A 21,534-nucleotide genomic window follows, 5' to 3' on the forward strand; every position below is an offset into this window, starting at 1 on the left:
AATAAGATCATTTATTGAATCAGAGAGATTTGTGATGACTCCAGGGAAATATGACAGGTACCTGATAGATGTATTGGTCTCTGGTGTGTGGAGAGGTTTTTGTATGGGTGTGTGTCATCGTGATAACAACGGGGGCACAGTGTTACACGCCATAACAAAAACCACTGTAGTGGAAATGGCTACCCACTTCATCTCATACGCAAATACAAGAGAAAACACTTAAACATCTACTCCAACTGTTGGATTCCGACAACAGAATGTATTTGTAAATAAAAAAATACAGCTTTTTTTATTTAAATAAGAACTAAAAATGAACTTAATCACTGTCTATAAAAGTGTCCCAGCAAGGTTCTTTAATCCTTGTTATGGTCAAAATGCCTGACAGAGCAAAATCTGAAAGCCCAAACTAATAAAATAGTTATTAATAAGTAGTAAAACAGAATTTGACATTCTGTTCATCAGATTAAAATCAATAGATCATGTTGTGGTTGTTGTGAAAAGTTACACATGTTTATTCCAGCTTTGGCCCTGCACAGAGTGGTGGGGGGTTTGTATAGGGTTAAACCACTGTGCCATATAGCGGGTCACAATGATACAGTCCATGACAAAAAGCTACCACCTCTACCAAGCACAGAGTGTGAGAGTGCTGAGACCTAAGGGACACAGACATATACATTCTGATTGTCTATAGGCAGCTAACCTAAACATGCTGGTACATTTATACACATTATCAACTCAAACAAATGTCCATACTCTTTAGGCCTACTTCAGACAAAAGACATCTCAACATGAACAACTTTCAAACAGACATACACTGAGGAACAACTATTTGCTGTATGCTGTAAATCATGTGTTCAAAACATTTGCTTGAATTGAGCTTCAATAGTTGTTGTAAATGACAGGATTGGAAAAAACATTGTCCACATGGAGACATTGGAGGTTTCAGTGAGTTTAACGGAGGATTCTGTGGCTGTATGTGACATGGGTTTTTGTAATGGTGTGATTCACTGTGTATGGGAGTACCCACAGTGATAAACATCAATACAAAAACCTCTCCATGGACAGGATATACAGGTATAGCGATGCACTCCATCTCAGTTTAGTTGGTAGGCTACATCAAGGATTGATGAGATGCTTTTATGTTTCCTCCATAAAGACGATGAAACCACATTGTTCATAATCAATTGTTGGGAAACAGTGTTGTACAGAACTCAACAGATGCTTCCTTTTGATATTGAGAGAAAAGGCATTGATGTCTGATGTTTCACACAGCCGCCCTCACGACAGTGTAAATTCCCAGTCTAGACAGGAGAGGGGTTTTTGTACAGGGATGTATCACAGTGCAGAATAACAGCCACAGTGATATAGCCCATGACAAAAACTCTTCCCCATTGATGCAGATGCTGGGGTTAGAGTGTGTGTGTTAGGGCAGAAACTAGGTGAAGAGCATAGTGTGTGTTTCTCATACGTTTGGTTCATCATGGTTGATATATTCATAGGCAGTTACTGTATCTTTAATTATACTGTTTTATCAACATATTGATCATCTGTTAATTATGGAGAAACATTTATCGATGATAATTGGACATAAAGTTGGTATGAAGTGGAAAACCAGTTTATGCATAAACATGATTTCCAATTCTATTATGATAGATTTTTTAAGGTTGATTGTTAATGAAAGTTTATTGGGGAAAAACTATGGTGTCAATGTTGGAGATAAAATAACAAATAGTTTTATTGAGGGAGTCGCTATGTGGCATGAGATTTTGTACTGGCATGTATCACTGTGTACACTGGGAGCCACAATGATATACACCAGTACAAAAACCTCAGCACAAGTGGTTACCTCTCATGACAGATCATACTGGAATGTTCTAAATAGACCTTATAGTTTACCTTTATTTAACTAGGCAAGTCAGCTAAAAACAAATTCTTATTTTCAATGACAGCCTAGGAACAGTGGGTTAACTGCCTGTTCAGGGGCAGAATGACAGATTTGAACCTTGTCAGCTCAGGGATTTGAACTTGCAGCCTTCTGGTTACTAGTTCAACTCTCTAACCACTAGGCTACCCTGCCACCCCAACATATGGGCTATGTTGAATACAACTGTTTAATCTTAAAATGAAACAATCCATAATCTTAAACTAGCAGGTCTCATGTTTTTCCTTTTTATGTCATATTTGGAACAACCATTGAATTCTGTCTGCACTTGTAAACATTCTCACATCGCACCTCGCATTTTTTTTTAAATATTATGTTCATGACTTTAATCATCATATTTGGAAAAACAATGAATTGTCTGGACTTAAGAAAGTAACATATTGACATTTTAAAGTAAAATTATTTGTCACATAGATGTTTCGACAAATGTCAAATTTTCACTGCAAATGAAGAAATAAAATTGCATAAATACATTACCCTTACTGTGAGAGCATTTGACGTGGGTTTTTGTAATGGTGTGTGTCACTGTGTATGGGGGCAGCCACAGTGAGACACACCACTACAAAAACCTCAGCCCAAATACTGGCAGCACATACTTACTGAAACCTCAACAAACTCTGTGCCAAGTGACTGCTTAGCGGACTGCTTATAAGACAAAACCTGTCACAATACAAAAATATTTAGTGCAGATTTAGTGCACTGATTACAAATATCAAATACTGATATTCAACTGTGCATTACACAGACCTTATACCATAGTTATACATCATTTTAAAAATACTTATTGTTTTGTTTAGTTACAGTTGAAGTTGGAAGTTTACATACACTTAGGTTGGAGTCATAAAAACTTGTTTTTCAACCACATTTCTTGATAACAAAGTATAGTGTTGGCAAGTTGGTTAGGACATCTAATTTTTAGGACAAGTAATTTTTCCAACAATTGTTTACAGACAGATTATTTCACTTATAACTCACCGTATCACCATACCAGTGGGTCAGAAGTTTACATGCACTAAGTTGACTGTGCCTTTAAACTGCTTGGAGAAATGTCTTCTGGTCTGGTGAAACAAAAATAAAAATGTTTGGCCATAATGACCAGGAAAAAAGGGGAGGCTTGCAAGCCGAAGAACACCATCCCAAACGTGAAGCACGGGGGTGGCAGCATCATGTTGTGGGGGTGCTTTGCTGCAGGAGGGACTGGTGCACTTCACAAAATAGATGGAATCATGAGGAAAGGAAATTATGTGGATATATTGAAGCAACATCTCAAGACATCAGTCAGAAAGTTAAAGCTTGGTTGCAAATGGTCTTCCAATGGGACAATGACCCCAAACATACTTCCAAAGTTGTGGCAAAATGGCTTAAGGACAACAAAGTCAAGGTATTGGAGTGGCTATCACAAAGCCCTGATCTCAATCCTATAGAAAATTTGTGGACAGAACTGAAAAAGCGTGTGCGAGCAAGGAGACCTAGAAACCTGACTCAGTTACACCAGCTCTGTCAGGAGGAATGGGCCACAATTCACCCAACTTATTGTGGTCAAGGTTGTGAAAGGCTACCCAAAACGTTTGACCCAAGTTAAACCATTTAAATTCTGACCCACTGGGAATGTGATGAAAGCAATTAAAGCTGAATTAAATCATGCTCTCTATTTTTCTGACATTTCACATTCTTAAAATAAAGTGGTGATCCTAATTTACCTAAAACAGGGAATTTGTACTCGGATTAAACATCAGGAATTGTGAAAAACTGAATTTAAATGCATTTGGCTAAGGTGTATGTAAACTTCCGAATTCAACTATATGATACAAGGTAACTACAACTGTAATATCAAAATACCAATGGGTCGACACTTTTCTTAGCTGAGCTACGCCGATCTGAAAATATTTGCCTATAATTTGCTCAGTCATATTCACAATAAGAGGTAGCAGTGGTAGTAGGTCTTTAATAATTTGTTGAACAAGTAACTAAATTTGCAATAATTGTTTACATTGTCATATTATTTGTCATAAACTGATGTTGATGTATGGATGGACAGAAACATAGATTAACATATAAATGAATGATGATTAAACTAAAATAACAGACAAAGTGGGAACATTTTGGTCTTGAGGTAGAACGTATCCACACTGGATATTATTTATGTAATGAGAGGTAACAGACAGGAAACCAGCCATGTCATTCACCACACTGAGGGAACTGGTGCTTCCTCATAACATAGGCACACTGACTGAAATCTTTTCTGGACTGAGAGTAGATAGTTTTATGAAACTAAGTAATGAAACTAACTAATCTAAGTCAGCAAGCATTCAGACTTTAGCCTCACAGGGTTAGTCTTCAATTGTACTGTCAAAGTTAATCTTAAATATATTTCTATCAAATGTTTTTAGTAGGCACAGTTATCCAGAGCAATTAGGGTAAAGTGCCTTGCTCATGGGCACATTGACAGACTTTTCACTTAGTCTTCTTGGGGAGACTTTTTGGTTACTGATCCAATTATCTTAACTGCTCAGCTACCTGTCATTCAAATAACAACCAAATTCTTGTTTTTGAGAAAAAGAATGCCATTATGTAGCTAGAGAGTCCACACGCCTGGCACACCACTGAACTCAGTCCCTGAAGGCAAGGATGACAAATGGCAGATACTGCAGCCTACGGAGTTGGATATCATTTTACTACATGCCGTACAGCTCTGGAACTAGAAAAGTTATGTGGCACTGCAGTGTGATCAAAACAACTGTCACAAAGTGCTAACATGTCCTCCCCTCCCTCAACCCACATTATTAGTCAACACACAACACAATATTTGCCATTTCATGTTTGACTGACATTAAGAAGGGCTAGGTTTAAGCTAAAGATCTCTTCCCTGCAGTGATGTAGTCAAGTCACTAAACCTTGAGTCCAAGTCGAGTCTCTCGAGTTCGAGTCAGAGTCCTTGAGTTCAAAGCCGAGTAATACGGAATTACAATACGGAAATCGGTATTGCAAATCAGTCAAGCTAATTCAGGACCTACTGTGCTGTAACTATGTTGAATTAAGCAAAGGAGAGAGGATTTCTGACAACAAACACACCATTGGTTCACTACCTCAATAACCGCAATTAGTACGTCACACTTTGTGAGGCAAGTTCAGAGGAGTCCCCATAACCAGCGGTGTCCCACTTGGGTTGGTGTTAGGACCTATCTTCTTCCTGCTCTACATGCTCCCACTTGACCAGATCTACAGACAACACAGTGTCCAATTCCACTGCAATGCAGACATCACAAAGGTGAACATTAAAACAAATCCTGACACATCATCTGCTTTGTCAACATTGTCCAACTGTCTGGAAGAGGTCAAATCTCGGATGCAGAACAACCTTCTCCAACTCAACAGCAGCAAGACAGAAGCAATGCTGATAAGCACACCCCTGCAGATCACCAACTCCTGCAGTCACTTATGTCATACGTCATTCTTTCACCTGAAGAACATCTCCCGACTACGACCCTCACTCACCACATCTGACGCAGAAAAGCTAACACATGCATTTACTGGGGGGACTGCCTGCAAATTTAATTCATCCAAAACAGTGCCGCAAGGATACTGGCACAAACTAAAAAAATCTGCCCACATCACTCCCATCCTTGTTGATCTCCATTGGCTACCTGTTCCTCCTGCTCCTCTACAAACCCCAAAATGGCATCGGGGACCCGCCTACCTGTCAGACCTGCTCTCTCCCTATGAACCTCCATGCACCTTACATTCAAGCCATGCTTATACTCCTTCATGCCCCCAGGACCAGGCTCCTCACAATGGGGGACTGTGCATTTTCCTCTCTCATACTATACCTATGGAACTCCCTTCCAGATAACTTCAGGGTTGTTCAGACTGTTGGACCTTTTAAAGCAGGCAAAGATGTTATTTTATATATGATTGACACAGTTGAATTACAATCTGCTATCAGTTGCTAGTCTGTATGTCAGATGTTATATGCAATGAATGTACTGTGGCTTTTATTTGTCCTTATCATTTGCAATGGAGAAGGGATTAAGCACCTGTAATGGTAGAAATGATTTGTTGTTAAACAAAGCCCATTTAAAACATGACAAATGACCAGGTAGAACTGCAAATAAAATACCTGTTACTGCTACATTGTATTCAAGAATGTATATTTCAAATAAAATAAAATAAAATATTTTGGAACCAATGTGTGCAGTATGCTATAATACATATTGTACATTTGCCAAAGATTTTATTAAATGTGTTCCTCTCGTTTTGATCCACATAGGATTAATAACAGGTCAGTCTTTTAAGTTTAAAATCTGTGGTCCATTTGAAAAGTGGGAGCTAGTTTCTGTGACTACGGTCATGTACGTTTGTGTGAACCAGAAACACTCCAGATATACAGAATGTAAAGTATGCACTAACAGAGATGATAGTGACTGATGATTTTAATCCATCTAAAATTCAAATTCTGTGTTTTTATGTTTGTATTCAATTTAATGTACCTTTTCTCTGAAGATTAGTGGTGAGATGTTACTTTGATGGAATGTTAGAAGTAAATCCCCTCAACTGCACTAAATTGATGTGTTCTTGAAAGCCCATGTCTCAGTATTGTAAGACATTTTCTAATACATTTACATAAGTAATGATTGTAATGACTGACACTTCACCACAGATGTGTAGTTCAGGCCTTGAGCTGTTCTTGTTAAATGTTTTGTATCATGTCATGTTTAATGTGGACCCCAGGAAGAGTAGCTGCTGCATTCACAACAGTTAATGGGGATTCTAATAATATACCAATAGATTAAAAGTCGTTTTAGATACTTACGGTCTTTTGGCTTTTTCTAGCTATCTGGACGTAGGTGGTGTTTTTTCACAGTAACAAGGTAAAATTGTATTTTAAAAAAAAAGTTTATTGGAGGTGAGGTGGTATCACAGTTATCATGCAACTAAAAACAAAAGGAAGCTATAGGAATGACTCAAATGAAAAGGCAATGGGGGTTTACATAGCTGGGAAAATGGGTCAAATCTCAACATTGAACTCAAATGCATCTATACCAAACACCATATCTCACACGCATTCCTCCTGAACACTGTTCTAGAATATCATGTATATTTCAATGGGTCTTTTACCTCTGTAACAAATGACTGCATCTTTATTTAAACAGCTAAACAAACTGACCATGTAAGGTGATTACAGTATTCAGTCAATACCAAATTAACCTTAGTGTCACAACAGCCTTTTTTTCTTTTTTTTCACCATTATTTAACCAGATAGGCCAGTTGAGAACAAGTTCTCATTTACAACTGCGACCTGGCCAAGATAAAGCAACGCAGTGCGACAAAAACAACAACACATAGACAAATGTACAGTCAATAACACAATAGAAAAAAAATAGAAAAATCTATGTACAGTGTGTGTAAATGTAGGGAGGTAAGCAATAAATAGGCCCTAGAGGTGAAATAATTACAATTTAGCATTAATACTGGAGTGATAGATGTGCAGATGATGATGTGCAAGTAGAGATATTGGGGATTGGCTGTGTACAGGTACAGTGATCGGTAAGCTGCTCTGGCAGCCGATGCTTAAAGTTAGTGAGGGAGATATAAGATTCCAGCGTCAGTGATTTTTGCAATTCGTTCCAGTCATTGGCAGCAGAGAACTGGAAGGAAAGGCAGCCACAGGAAGTGTTGGCTTTGGGGGTGGCCAGTGAAATATACCTGCTGGAGCGCTTGCTACTGGTGGGTGTTGCTATGGTGACCAATGAGCTGAGATAAGGCAGGGCTTTACCTAGCAAAGACTTTTAGATGACCTGGAGCCAGTGGGTTTGGCGACGATTATGTAGTGAGGGCCAGCCAACGAGAGCACACAGGTCGCAGTGGTGGGTAGTATATGGGCTTTGGTGACAAAACGGACGGCACTGTGATAGACTACATCCAGTTTGCTGAGTACAGTGTTGGGGGCTTTTTTGTAAATGACATCGCCAAAGTCAGTTTTATGAGGGTATGTTTGGCAGCATGAGTGAAGGATCCTTTGTTACAAAATAGGAAGCTGATTCTAGATTTAATTTTGGATTGGAGATGCTTAATGTGAGTCTGGAAGGAGAGTTTACAGTCTAACCAGACACCTAGGTATTTGTAGTTGTCCACATATTCTAGGTCAGAACCGTCCAGAGTAGTCTTTTCCTGTCCAGCACAGGCGTTCTGCGTCACCGGCCTTCTAGCTGCTACCAGGCAAGCGCAGTTCACTCATCAACCCCGGACTTGTCTCATCATCATTATGTAACAGTATAACTTTAGTCCATCCGCTCGCCGGGCTCGAACCAGGGAACCTCTGCACACATCAACATCTGACACCCACGAAGCATCATTACCCATCACTCCACAAAAGCCACAGCCCTTGCAGAGCAAGGGGAACCACTACTTCAATGTCTCAGAGCAAGTGATGTCATCGATTGAACTCTATTAGCGCACACCACCACTAACTAGCTAGCCATTTCACATCGGTTACAATTACACAACCGGTTCCAATCCCCACTCTATCACTGTATATCTACTCCCTCTGTCATTTGTCTCTGTCTGTCATTGTAAATGCTACTTGTGTTCCTGAGCGGAATCTCTCCTACCATTTCCTGAGTACTTTATATTTTGCACTTTGGGATCACCCTGTGACTTTTTGTTAATGAATATATATTTTGAGCACAACAGCATTTGGGTTTTGTCCGACTTTGATCTATGGTGATTAAACAAATTCAGTAGTTCTAAACCTGTGACTGCCTACTCCTCTCTACATCAGCGACTATTAATCCTGACTATATTGAAAACAAACCAAATTGCCCTGTCGGGAAGCACATTTACTGATACGGACCCCTAAACTACTTCCAATCATCTTATGTGGAACAGACTGAGAATGGACCTAAGTAATGCCACAAACTGTTCTTTTGGTTGGTGATGTGAAAGGGGATATGTATCATGTTAAGATACTTTTCAGAGATGCTTTTAGAAAATACTGATTTTCCACCATCATTTGCAAATAAATTCATTAAAAATCCTACAATGTGATTTTCTGGATTTTTTTTCTCATTTTGTCCGTCATAGTTTAAGTGTACCTATGATGAAAATTACAGTCCTCTCTCATCTTTTTACGTTGGAGAACTTGCACAATTGGTGGCTGACTAAATACTTTTTTGCCCCACTGTACTTACTGAAACCTCAGCAGACTGATGTGCCAAGTGGCTGCTTATACCACAATACCTGACCCAATCCAAATAGATTTAGTGCATATTTAGTGCAGTGATACCCAACTTTGCATTACACAGACCTAATGACATAGTCATACATAAAACAAATGTTTTGTTTTCTTTAGTTAAATCATGTGACAAGACACCTAGAAAGATAATATCAAAATATCAAAGGTTGGCACTTTTCTTAGCTGAGAGCTATACATGTGTAGTCTGAAAATATGTGCCTAAAATTTGCTAAGTTATCTTGATGATAAGAGGTAGCAATGAAAGGTCGAGGTCTTTAATCATGTGTTGAACACTGGTACCTACATTTGCCATTATCGTTTACAGTGTCATATCGCTCGTCATAAAACTGATGTTGATGTATGGATGGACAGAAACATACTGTAGATAATCGTACAAATGAATGATGATTAAACTAAAATAACAGACATAGTGGGAACATTTTGGCCTTGTGGTAGAACGTATCCACACTGGATATTATTTATGTAATGAGAGGTAACAGACAGGAAACCAGCCATGTCATTCACCACACTGAGGGAACAGGTGCTTCCCCATAACACAGGCACACTAACTGAAACCTCCTCTGGACTGAGGGTGCATAGAGCCCTCAGAAACCACCACTATGTTATGAAACAGTGGGTGCAAATGTCACTTTCTAAATCAACAAGCATTCAGTCTTTAGCCTGTTTTTCAGGAAAAGTACAGGAAAAGTGAATATAAAATGTTTTTTTCAACATTAGTCCTACAACAAATACCAACCAAATTCTTGCTTCTGAGTTAATTGATCAATTGACTCGTTATTTAGGTAGAGAATGTAAATTCCTGGCCCACCAATGAACTCAGTCCCTGAAGGCAAGGATGATAACTGGCTGATACTGCAGCCTGAGGACTTGGATAACCTTTTACTACATGCCATACAGCTCTGGAACTAGAAAAGTTACATGGCACCACAATGTTGTGTAAACATCTGTCAAAAAGTGGCAACATGTCCTCCCCTCCATCAGTCCACATAATTAGTCAACACAATACACAATATTTTCCATGAATTTCATGTTTGACTGACATTAAGAAGGGCTAGGTATAAGCAAACCAGCCCTCTTCCCTGCAGCAGCGATGTAGTCTAGTCACTAAACCTTGAGTCCGAGTAAAGTCCCTAGTGATCGAGTCAGAGTCCTCGAGTCCAAGCTTGAGTCATGAGTCCTTTGGTAGTGCTAAAAGCTGCATTTCAACAATCTTTGAACCTACATTACATGAAGCAGAACGCTAACCATCTTAAAGTATTGCACATTATTCGGGATAGCTTGCTACAGTAATTCAGTAGCTATTGTAACTATGTTGAATTAAGCAAAGTGGAGAGACTTTCGGACAACAAGGTACCATTGGTTCACCTCCTACCTCACTAACCGCAAGCAGTACGTCACACTTTGTGGGGCAAGATCAGGGGACTCCACCATTTTCTGCGGTGTCCCAGATGGGTAGGTGTTAGGACCTATCCTCTTCCTGCTCTACATGCTCCCACTTGACCAGATCTACAGACAACACAGTGTCCATTTCCACTGCAATGCAGACATCACAAAGGTGAACATTAAAACAAATCCTGACACATCATCTGCTTTGTCAACATTGTCCAACTGTCTGGAAGAGGTCAAATCTCGGATGCAGAACAACTTCCTCCATCTCAACAGCAGCAAGACAGAAGCAATGCTGATAAGCACACCCCTGCAGATCACCAACTCCTGCAGCATCCGCCCTGCCATAGATGGCCACATCATCACACTCACATCAGTCATCCCTAATTTTGGTGTGAAATTCGACCCGTCTCTTTCCTTCTATGCCCACCTAAGTCACTTCTGTAAAATGTCATTCTTTCAACTGAAGAACATTTCCGAATTAAGACTCTCACCACATCTGATGCAGAAAAGCTAATACATGCATTTACTGGGGGGCTGCCTGCAAATTTAATTCATGAACTACAGCTCATCCAAAACAGTGCCGTAAGTATTCTGACACAAACAAAATAGTCTGCCCCCGTCACTTCCATCCTTGCTGATCTCAAAAGAAAAGAAAATTGTATTTGTCACATAGTGGTCACAAAACAACAGGTACAGAAAAATGATTACTTACAAGCCCATAACCAACAATGCAGTCTCAATTTGGGACAGGGGGCAGTATTTTCACGTCCGGATGAAATGCATGTCCAAAGTAAACGGCCTGTTACTCAGACCCAGAAGCTAAGATATGCATATTATTAGATTTGGATAGAAAACACTCTGAAGTTTCTAAAACTGTTTGAATCATGTCTGTGAGTATAACATAAATTATTTGGCAGGCAAAACCCAGAGGACAAACCGTCCAGATCTCTTTTTGTTTAGGTCACTCTCTTTTCAATGGGTTTTCATTGGGAATCCAGATTTCTAATCAACTTTCCTGCAGTTCCTATCGCTTCCACTGGATGTCAACAATCTTTAGAAATTGGTTGAGGTTTTTCCTTTGAGAAATGAAGAAGTAACACTGTTCAGAATGAGGGTAGAGAGAAGTGTACTCTGATAGAGGCGAGTGACCTGAAAAGCTCGCTCCACTTTGTTTTCCTCTGGTATTGAACACAGATCATCCCGTCTTCAATTGTATCGATTATTTACGTTAAAAATACCTAAAGTTGTATTAGGAAAGTAGTTTGAGATGTTTGGACAAAGCTTACAGTTAACTTATGAGACATTTTGTAGTCATGTTGCGCAAATTGGAACCAGTGTTTTTCTGGATCAAACGCGCCAAATAAATGGACATTTTGAATATATATCGACGGAATTAATTGAACAAAAGGACCATTTGTGACGTTTATGGGACATTTTGGAGAGCCAACAGAAGAAGCTCGTCAAAGGTAAGGCATGAAATATATCTTTATTTCTGCGTTTTGTGTCGCGCTTGCAGGGTTGAAATATGCTTCTCTCTCTTTGTTTACTGGGGTGCTATCCTCAGATAATAGCATCGTTTGCTTTCGCCGAAAAGCCTTTTTGAAATCTGACATGTTGGCTGGATTCACAGCAAGTATAGCTTTAATTTGGTATCTTGCAAGTGTTATTTCATGAAAGTAAAATTTTTATAGTCATTTATTTGAATTTGACGCTCTGCGTTTTCACTGGATTTTGGAAAGGTAGGACACTAGCATCACATATCCCAGAGAGGTTTTAACTTCTTAAGGTTAGGTATCCCGTGGACACCTGTCAACAACATCCGGTGAAATTGGAGGGCGCGCGCAATTCAAATAAATAATAGTAATGTTAAACATTTATGAACATACAAGTGTCTTATATTGATGAAAAGCTTAAATTGTTAATCTAACTGCATTGTCCGATGTACAATAGGCTTTACAGCGAAAGTATACCACGTGATTGTTTGAGGACGGCGCCCCACAACATATTTTTCAACCAGCACAGGCTTCATAAAATCAAAAATAGCGATTAAATAATCACTTACTTTTTAAAAATCTTCCTCTGTTTGCAATCCCAAGTGTCCCAGCTAACACATGAATGGTAATTTTGTTAGATTAAATCCGTTCTTATATCCTAAAAAGCCTGTTTAGTTGGCGCCATCGATTTCAGTAATCCACTTGTTCAACATGCAGACAAAGGAATGGCAAAAAGCTACCACTAAACTTTGTTCAAATAAGTCAAACTATGTTTCTATTTAATACTCTGGTACCCTAAAATGTAAATAAACTATAATATTTCATACGAAAAGAAGTATGTTCAATAGAAAAGTAAAATTAGGAAGTGCGTGTCCACAGACTGATTTTCCAATGTGACTCTTTGTACCAAAACTCCAAATTCTTACTAGTTTTGGAAGAAAAAATCCTGATACCTTGAACAAAGACTGTTGTCATCTGGTGGAAGCCATAGGAATTGCAATCTGGCAGCTGGAAATGCATAGGACCCATAGCTTTACATTATAAGAGCCTGGTACCTAAAAAGAAAAGATTCTGGTTGGTTTTTCTTTGGATTTTCTCCTACCATATAAATTGTGTTATAGTCTCATACATTAGTTAAACCTTTATAGAAACTTTGAAGTGTTGTCTATCCAATGCTACCGATTATATGCATATCCTGGCTTCTGGGCCTGAGTAGTAGTTAACTTTGGCCACTTCAGTCAGGTGGAAATTCAGAAAAATAGACCCTAGTTGATTTGACGTATGCACAGGATACAAATGGTACACAGTATAATGAAATGCTTACTTGCAGGTTCACCTATCAACAATATGACAGTAATAAGAATAGGAGTAAGTATGCAAAGAATAAAAGCTCAATGGAATATAAATATAATACAATTAGCAGAAATATAAATTCAAGAAAGGCACAAACAATTTACAGTAGGATATTTACATGTGCTGGGGAGGGTGAGTACGGAGAGAAAAGTGTTGAATTATGCAGTAAGTTTGTGCAATCATTTTATAAGTCCAAAAGCAGTAGTCATGGTTTGTGGGTTTGTGCATATCAAATCAAATCAAATTTGTCACATGTGCTGAATACAACAAGTGTAGACTTTACCATGAAATGCGTACTTACAAGTACGTTTACAACAAAGCAGTTAAAAAGTATGAAAATTAAAAAATAGATCAAAAGACAATAGTAACACAAAATAATATCACAATAAAATATCAATAACAGGCTATATACAACGAGTACAAGTACCGAGTCAGTGTACTGGGGTACAAGATAGTTGGGGTGATTGATTAAGGGTAATATGTACATGTAGGTAGGTGGTGAAAAACAGAAAGTCCGGGAAGCTGTTTAATGAACTGTTCAGCAGTCTCATAGCTTTGTGGTAGAGCTGTTCAGGAGCCTTTTGGTCCCATACTTGGCACTGGTATGCTTGCCGTTCGGTAGCAGGAAAAAACAGACTGTGTGGGCATGTGAGTGGATGAGTGAGCGAGTGCATGTCTTCAAAGGTTGTGAAAAGTCCATGCAAATAAACTGTTGGTGTAGAGGTGGTCGTCCTGGTTCAGGTGTTCAGCAGTCTGATAGCGTGTGGGTAAAAGTTGTCTCTGAGCCCCCAGACTCGATGCTCCGATGCCGTCTGCCAAACAGTAAAGGCCTGAACAGTCTGTGGCTGGGTATGTGGGGTCCTTGATGATGTTATGTGCCTTCCTCAGGTACTGCTTGACGTTAATGTACTTTACGGGTGGGAGCACGGCACCAGGGATGGACAGGGACGTCTTCCCCACCTGTTGAAGGTCCTTGTGGTCGAGAGTGGAGCAGTTTCCATACCAGGTTGTGATGCAGCCGGTCAAGATGCTCTCAATGGTGCAGCAGTAGAAGTTGGAGAGTATCCGGGGGACATGCCCTGTTTCTGCATCTGCCTTTGGAAGTAGAGGAGCTGTTTCTCCTTCTTGACCAGAGTGATGGTGTTGTGTGTCCATGTCAGGTTCTCTGTGATTTGGATGCAGAGGAACTTGAAGTCACTGACTCTCGCCACAGCACTCCCATCGATGTGGATTGGGCATATCCTTCTCCCTGCTTCCTGAAGTTGACAATCACCTCTTTCTTTTTGCTGATATTGAAGGATAGGTTGTTGTCCTGGAAACGCACTGCTAGGTCTCTTACCTCTTCCCTTGTCTCATCACTGTTGTTGATCAGGCCTACAACAGTGGTGTCATCTGAAAACTTGGTGATGGAGTTGGTGTCGTGTCTGGCCCCGTGTTAAAAGCCAGTGTAGTGGAGGTATTTTTTAGAGTCAGTGTAGTGGAGGAGTTGTTGCCAATCCTCAGCTGTTGTAGCCTGTGGTCTGCCTGTCAGGAAGTCCAGTATCCAGTTGCAAAGGACGGAGTCTAGACCCAGGGCCCGAGCTTGGAGGGAACAATGGTATTGAATGCTGAACTCTAGTTAATGAACAGCATTCTCACATAGGTGTTCCTCTTTGTCCAGGTGTGATAGAGCTGTATGGATGGCAATGGAGATGGCATCTTGAGTGGATCTGTTGGAGTGTTAAGCAAATTGGAGTGGGTCTAGTGTGTCTGGCATGCTGGCCTTGATGTGTGCCAGCCTTTCAAAGGACTTTATGATGACAGGGGTGAGTGCAACGGGGTGAGTCATTTAGGCATGTCAGCTTGGTTTTCTTGGGCACTGGAATGCTTGTAGTCTTCTAATTGTTTCTATAGAGTCGACCAATTAAGTGATGGTCGGCCATGAATGTTTTTTGGCCTAATGTCTGTGTTAAGCGTTGACCTAGATTATACATATCAAATTCGGGAATGATGGCCACCACTCACGACCAACTACCAGCAAATGTATGGAAACAAGGAACAGAGATTTTGACCAATGATTGTCAATCCTGTGTGTCACCAAGGTATCTGGAATTAAATAGCCCTATGTTAAGGGATTTTTTTATCAATAATGACTAATTATGTATACATTTCAATCAGGACTGACTAATCAGAATACTATTATGTTACTGTATATGTATGAATTTTATTTTTATCCTAGTACCGAATAGAATGTGTGTAATTATAATCAAGAAGTAGAACAATGACTGTCTGTTCCTTGGTAGAAATGAATGATCTTATCGGCAGACTGGCTAGAATGCTTATCTACACCTTGGCTCGGGTCATAAATTATCTAAATTAGGAGAGACGATGTAGGAAGGTTTGAGAACTATACAGCCTTTGTACCAGGCTGAAGAAGAGACGGGACAGTTCGAAAACTAATGACGTCATTTTCAGTTTATAACCTGTGGTAAACTGTATCAAGTTCAGTACTCTCGAGAATAAATGCTGCTGATTGATTTTGAGACTGGTCCATTTTATGCAAATAAGAGCCTTACAAAATCTTAGGAATTGACAGAGTGTTTCATTTTAATTGGGTATTAAAACATGTAGGAATTGAATTCCTGTAACACCCTATCAGGATTAATAACTATCAGGATGATGCTCAAGATGCTTCCCATACATCAACATTCACAACAGATTGAGAGTGAGCCCCTGCTTTCTCTAAAAGGACAGGACTAAAAATGTGCTCACACTTTCATCCAAAGTTAACTTCATGCAACACTTCCGTTTTGATGGGAAGTGCATCTCCCCATGGAAGGAGCCAACCATCAATATGCCACAAAATAAAGTTCATGAAGCAATAGTTTGAAATGAATTGGGTTTTTAGTTTAGGGGCAGATAAACAATTATCACTGTGATGACTATTTCGACTACTGGGGGAAAGGAACCCAAGTCACGGTAACTTCTGGTAAGTAGCCTTAACATTCAGACCTAAAGAAGTTATTTAATTATTGACACATAACTAGTGACTATTCAGGTTATTTTGACTGATTTTGTACGAAGTATTGGTCAGACCATTCGCTGTGACAACTACTTTGACTACTGGGGGAAAGGGACCATGGTGACCGTGTCCACAGGTAAAACAAAAACATATTCTGTTTATTTTTGCATTATTATTGAGGTTGGAGTTTGAGTTAAAAGTCCCTCTCTCCTAAAGGCTTGAAATATTTAGTTTTGGTCTTCAATTGCGGTAGTTTTTGTGCGTTGCACGTATTGAAAGATTGCACTGTGACAATGCTTTTGACTACTGGGGGAAAGGCACAATGGTTACCGTTTCATCAGGTAAGAAAAAAAGCATTATGATTTCATCAAATGTGTCAGTGATCATTCGAAAAGTCAAATACATGTGGTTTTTATACAACTCGATTCTAGGCTTCATTTAGTCAATTTGCTAAATTGAATTGAGGATCAAAAACAGCCTACTCTATAACAAAGGCATATTCATAATCTGGACAAAAACAACTGAAATTCATTGATGTGATTTTAAAACGAACCTTTAAAAAGTATGATATCGATGATATTAAATATCGAACTACATTGGCACAGGTTTTTGTGCATAGCCTGTATTGGTTATTGGTTATTTGCACTGTGACTACAGTTTTGACTACTGGAGGAAAGGGACAATGGTTACTGTTTCATCAGGTGAGACTTTCAATTGAAAATGCTGTAATCTTACAAATACATTTTGAAGCCATTTATATTCTTCTGCTTTAGGTTATTATATTAAAGGTTTGTCACTTTTAATCTGCAATGGAATTAAGATACATGTCTATAATGAAGCCTATTTGAAGTAAAGTGTGCCAAACAAACTTCAAGTAAAACATCATAACCTAACATTACAGTAAACGTAAATATCAGAAAGTATACAAAATAATTGTGTTCCTTTTGCGCATTTTGGTTAAGAATGGGAATAAGAGGGTATAGAACCTGGGGAGAATGCTTTTTATACCACTTGTTAAGGTAATTGAACACAGTGCTATGCTGCTTTTGACTACTGGGGTCAGGGTACAATAGTAACCGTTTCAGGTAAGAATCTAATTTTGGTTGATGCGAGGTATAGTTCATAGTGGAAAATTATCGCTTAAATTTAAGGACAAATGTTTAATCAATAAAAATATTTATGTTTAATCAATCAACACGTATATAGCCTACAGTCTTAACTACCTGTCTTTTATCAGTGGATATTGTATTTTACGTTTTTGATAACACATTCAACTCGGTGTAACCTATGTGCATGTATTTGGAGTGAACCATATCCTACCCTGGTAATAAATCATCCTGTATTAAACCTAGCCTACTTAATGAATGTTAAATAACCCGACCATGTAAAATAGAATAGGTCCTCAGAATTGTTAACTATTTTATTTGGTCAGTGTTGGTTGATTTATGTATTTATTTTTTAATGGTGTATTCTATAAAACGGTTGGGCTTTATGGAGTATTTGTAACACATTATTTATCTTACAGCCCCATCAACTGCTCCGACTTTGTTCCCTCTTGCGCAATGTGGCTCCGGGACCGGAGATATGATGACTCTGGGTTGCATTGCCACTGGCTTCACGCCTGCCTCCCTCACCTTCAAATGGAATGACGAAGGCGGGAATTCCCTGACTGATTTCGTTCAGTACCCTGCGGTCCAAACCGGTGGAAGCTACATGGGAGTCAGTCAAATCCGTGTAAAGAGAGCAGACTGGGACAGTAAAACATTTGAATGCGCCGTGGAACATTCTGCTGGATCAAAGAAAGTACCAGTGAAAAAACAACGTAAGATGTATTTCTTTATCCATTTAATAACATATGTCACAAAAAATAATAATAATATATTATTGAGTTTAATGTATTTATATCCATGTAGCCTATTAATCTACTAATTTCGTAAAAAACAGCCTCTGTGATAATCATAATTTGCTGGTAATTTTATGTTTAGTTTTGTTGAAAGACACATTTTAGAAATCAAAATATTGAAGACAATAAGCTTATGAAATCTGAATAAGACCTAAAAATTGCACATGTTTTTGCTGGAAAATTCCACTGCTGAAATTATGGACTATACAGCCTAGGGTACAATAACTTTGATGCCTACATATTACAATTGTTATCAACGCGCATGCAGTAATTTAGTAACACCTAAATCATTTAGTAACACCTAAATTACCTGACACCTTCCGGCAAAATTAAACAATAAATGCATTAAAACATTTGTGTCACTGTCACCCACTGTAGAATAAACCATTTAGGCAAATTGTATAAACATTGATAGGTGTCAGTCTAGTTGTGGTGAATGTGCTATGGCACTAGGATGAGGGTTGGTTGGAGTGGCTGTAGCTTGCCCCTTTAGTTGCTGACTATTTAAGCCATCTCCCCTAAGAAGACATGCATCAAACAGTGTTGAGCTCTTTTTGCTTTCGTCTGCCAGCATAATTATTCTATGTCCACAGTATAAGACGGTATATACTTTGATATACACTTTTTAAAAATGAAAGAATATTTACTTGAATAGTACCGATTCAACGTTTGGTAACAGAATGACAGCACAAACCGTCATTCTGTTACCAAATTTTGTGTCTTCACTGTTCTTCAAGTAAATGTGTTTTTGTAACATTTTCTGTGGAAATTGTAAAAATTAGTCATTGTGGATAGAGTTGCATGGTTTGTTTAACTTTGCAATCAATGATTTTAGTTTGAAGTGAAATATCGGAGTCTCACTGTCACTCTGTTACCATGAAATTTCCCATAAGCTGTTTAGCTGTTCTGTTCATCTTTACTGCGCATTTGTAGCCTATGCCAGCTTCTGCAAATGTATGTTGTTTTCTCTCTGCTTCTGCATATATATATATATATATATATGTATGTTTGTTTTTTAGCGGAATATCTGCAGCAGCCGTCTCTTTACGTAATGACCCCCTCTAAAGAGGAGATGTCAGAAAATAAGACGGCTTCCTTCGCCTGCTTTGCCAATGACTTTTCACCCCGTACACACACAATCAAATGGATGAGGATGGAAAAAGGAACAGAAAAAGAAGTTGTATCTGATTTCACGAGTTCTTGTGAGAGTGAGAAGAAGAGTGAGAAAACTCTGTACAGCACAACCAGCTATCTCAGAGTCAATGAGAGTGAGTGGAAGAGTGAAGAAGTAACATTCACTTGCGTGTTTGAGAACAAAGCTGGAAATGTGAGGAGAACTGTGGGCTACACTTCATCAGATGGTGAGTAAAATACGTCAGATTATCTTCTCTTGGTATCTCATTAAAGGAGCATCAAGAAGCAGAGCTTTTGTGACAGCGCTCTAGGCCAGATTGAAAAGTTAGCACATTTTTCTAATTAGCACTTAAAGGTTTTTCTTAAATTGTGTAAAAATAGCCCATGCATGAAAAAGGATTGATTGTGACCAGCCAGCTGGAGGAAAACAGAATAACCTACATTGATCCAAAACATACAAACTGTTTACATTATAATTGCTGTTGTCACAAACAGCTTGGTGAACATTCCTTACATCCTTTCTCAGCAGGTCCAGTCCATGGACATTCAGTAGTCATTACGATCATCGAGCCGTCTCTTGAGGATATGCTTATGAACAAAAAAGCTGAGCTTGTGTGCGATGTCATTGAACTAGTTCCTGGCTTCATGAGTGTCAAATGGGAAAATGACAAGGGAAAGACCTTAACCAGCCGAAAGGGTGTCACTGACAAAATTGCCATACTTGACATCACTTATGAGGACTGGAGCAATGGGACAGTATTCTACTGCGCTGTAGATCACTTGGAAAACCTGGGGTCCTTGGTAAAGAAAGCCTACAAGAGGGAGACCGGTAAGACACACTGCTTTGGTTTCCCCTCACTTTTCTTTTACTTAATTGGGATTTCATATTTACAATGTTTCAAAACCTATTAAACAGATCCAATTGTCCATCATGTGGGAATAAAACATTATGATAGGAGATTGTGTCGACTAGTGAAAAGTGACTTTAATTGTCAGAGTTGCAAGGAACCAAATGGAGCTGATAGCAATTTGATCTGATTAAATCAGATGATGACTGACTGCAAAATGACAAAATGCTTGTCTATGAAGGGTCCCTTTGGCCTCTCTAGACGAAACTCCTGTGAGGGAAGACATTGTTTGATTGGCTTAATATAGGCAGCATTTAGCTAAATGTAAATTGTCTGCCAAGTACTTGCATGGGGAGAAGCCCTGACTGTTCTCTCATGCTTCCAGGAGGAGATCCACAGCGTCCATCTGTCTTTCTGCTGGCTCCAGCAGAACAAACTAGTGATAATACGGTGACCCTGACTTGCTACGTCAAAGACTTCTACCCCAAGGACGTTTTAGTGGCTTGGCTTGTTGACGATGAGCTGGTGGAGAGAACGAGCAGTTCAGCATTGTACCAATTCAACACCACTAGCCAGATTCAATCAGGAAGGACCTACTCTGTCTACAGTCAGCTCACATTTAGCAATGACTTGTGGAAGAACGAAGAAGTGGTGTATAGCTGTGTAGTTTACCACGAAAGCATGATCAAGTCCACAAAAATTCTTATGAGAACCATTGACAGAACCTCAAACCAACCCAACCTAGTTAACCTCAGCTTGAATGTGCCTCAGAGCTGCAAGGCCCAGTAGAGGTTGTGTTGTGTTTTGTTGATGTGTGTTGCTGCGTGTTACCTCTGCTGTTTGTGTCAGTGACATAACATGTTGTGTGTCTTTTAAGTGCAGAATGAAAATCCAAATAAAAACTTTAAATCATTAATCCTGTTGATGTACTGTATGTCATGCAGTTCCTACTCATGTCTGTCCCGTCTCACCACTTTTGTGCATAGCTTCAGTATCTCTGTTTGGGGAAAATGTCAACTCTCAGACTACTAAAACTAATGATAAAGTGACAAATCAAGTCAAGCAAAGTATTGATGCTTTACATTTGCAATCAGGTCACAATTACCATGCAATATATCTGTAATACAGTAATGGTGGACACTGAATAATGTATTAGTATAAAGCTTATTTTGCACACTGAGCTAGAGTCTTGTACACAATAGAGAAGTGATATACACTC

General features: G+C 39.1%; 1 pseudogene and 1 gene segment (V, D, J or C); both read left to right on the forward strand.

Moving 5' to 3' along the window:
- Positions 1 to 21,534, forward strand: part of LOC118364685 (uncharacterized) — a 245,041-nt pseudogene that overhangs the window by 212,639 nt on the left and 10,868 nt on the right.
- On the forward strand, positions 16,618 to 21,231 carry LOC118384739 (Ig mu chain C region membrane-bound form-like). The segment is given in 5 exon segments: positions 16,618 to 16,771; positions 17,956 to 18,252; positions 19,353 to 19,694; positions 19,997 to 20,296; positions 20,701 to 21,231. Coding segments are annotated over 5 exon segments (1,362 nt in total).

This window comes from Oncorhynchus keta, chromosome 32 (genome assembly GCF_023373465.1).
Source record: "Oncorhynchus keta strain PuntledgeMale-10-30-2019 chromosome 32, Oket_V2, whole genome shotgun sequence".
NCBI lineage: Eukaryota > Metazoa > Chordata > Actinopteri > Salmoniformes > Salmonidae > Oncorhynchus > Oncorhynchus keta.